The sequence below is a fragment of the Larimichthys crocea genome, unplaced genomic scaffold, assembly GCF_000972845.2.
Source record: "Larimichthys crocea isolate SSNF unplaced genomic scaffold, L_crocea_2.0 scaffold76050, whole genome shotgun sequence".
In the NCBI taxonomy this organism is placed as follows: Eukaryota; Metazoa; Chordata; class Actinopteri; family Sciaenidae; genus Larimichthys; species Larimichthys crocea.
Window position 1 is genome coordinate 1 of NW_020860043.1, and position 1,061 is coordinate 1,061.

General features: G+C 39.3%; 1 protein-coding gene across 1 annotated transcript; it reads right to left on the bottom strand.

The window, feature by feature from the left end:
- Positions 1-33: 33 nt before the first annotated feature.
- LOC104934980 (uncharacterized) lies at positions 34-1,017 on the bottom strand (the record flags this gene model as incomplete). Its single annotated transcript, XM_027276984.1, has 4 exons — positions 34-110; positions 210-296; positions 511-636; positions 800-1,017. Coding segments are annotated over 4 exons (508 nt in total), but the record flags the coding sequence as incomplete, so codon positions are not given.
- Positions 1,018-1,061: the final 44 nt, after the last annotated feature.

Consider the following 1,061-nt stretch of genomic DNA (forward strand, 5'->3'; position numbering starts at 1 on the left):
TATTTGAATGATGATATTTGACTTTTATTTCACAGTGATTTGACCGTTTCTTTGTTTTGTTTCTTTACTATAAAAACTCACCATGTTTTCATCCATCTGTGTTTTTCTCCCTGAAAAGACAAGAGAAAGATTCAACTTTAGTTTCCACAGTGAAAATCCAGATTCATCCAAACTTCTTGTTTCTGAGTTTCATCAGTGAAAGTTCTCACCTTTAGTTCTTGTCCACATGCTGACTGCCACCATGATTATTATGAGAGCTGCTAAACCCACAGACACGATGATGAACCTCAACAAACCTGGAAAGAGAACGACAACATCAAAATATTCAGCAGTTTGAAAGAGGAGAGTCAAAGAGAAGTGAGATATGTTACATATATACATTACACACAATGCAGAAGTGTGTCAGGATGGAAAGGTTCTTCTGTTTGCATGTCTTTGTGAACTAAGAATAACTCCACCCACACAGAGAGACAGAATATAGTAACAGATATAAAAATGATGAGTCACTACCTTCTAGGTTTGCTGAATCATCACTGATTGGAGACGCTGTTGTGATGGTTCCTCTTTTCATGCTGCTGTCAGTTGTTGTAGTTGTTGTGGGTTCTGGTCTTGGTTTTGTTGCTGTCGTGTCGTCACCTGAACAGATGAAAACAACTCAACAAAGTGTTCAGTACAAACTTGTGTTGTGATGTAATATTCAAACTTCAAATCCATAAAATCAACAAATATTTCAGGTAATTATTCACGTCAGTCTGAAGTGACTTTAAACAGCTCAACATATTTTCACCTGGTTTCTCACCTGAGGGCTGAAGTCTGAAGGGAAACAGCTGCACTTTGTCACCATCAGTCACTTCACACTTCAATAAGTCAGAGTTTGATGTGACAATGAAATGAGAAGACTGAAAGGTCACAGAGGCAGAGCAGCCAGACTGTGATGTCTGCAGAGCTTTGTCGTCTTTATCCACATTGTTACCGACATACAGCCACTTCACTGTGTGTGGACATCGTCCATCATATCTCCACACAGAGCAGGACCACTCCACCTGATCATTGATCTTGTG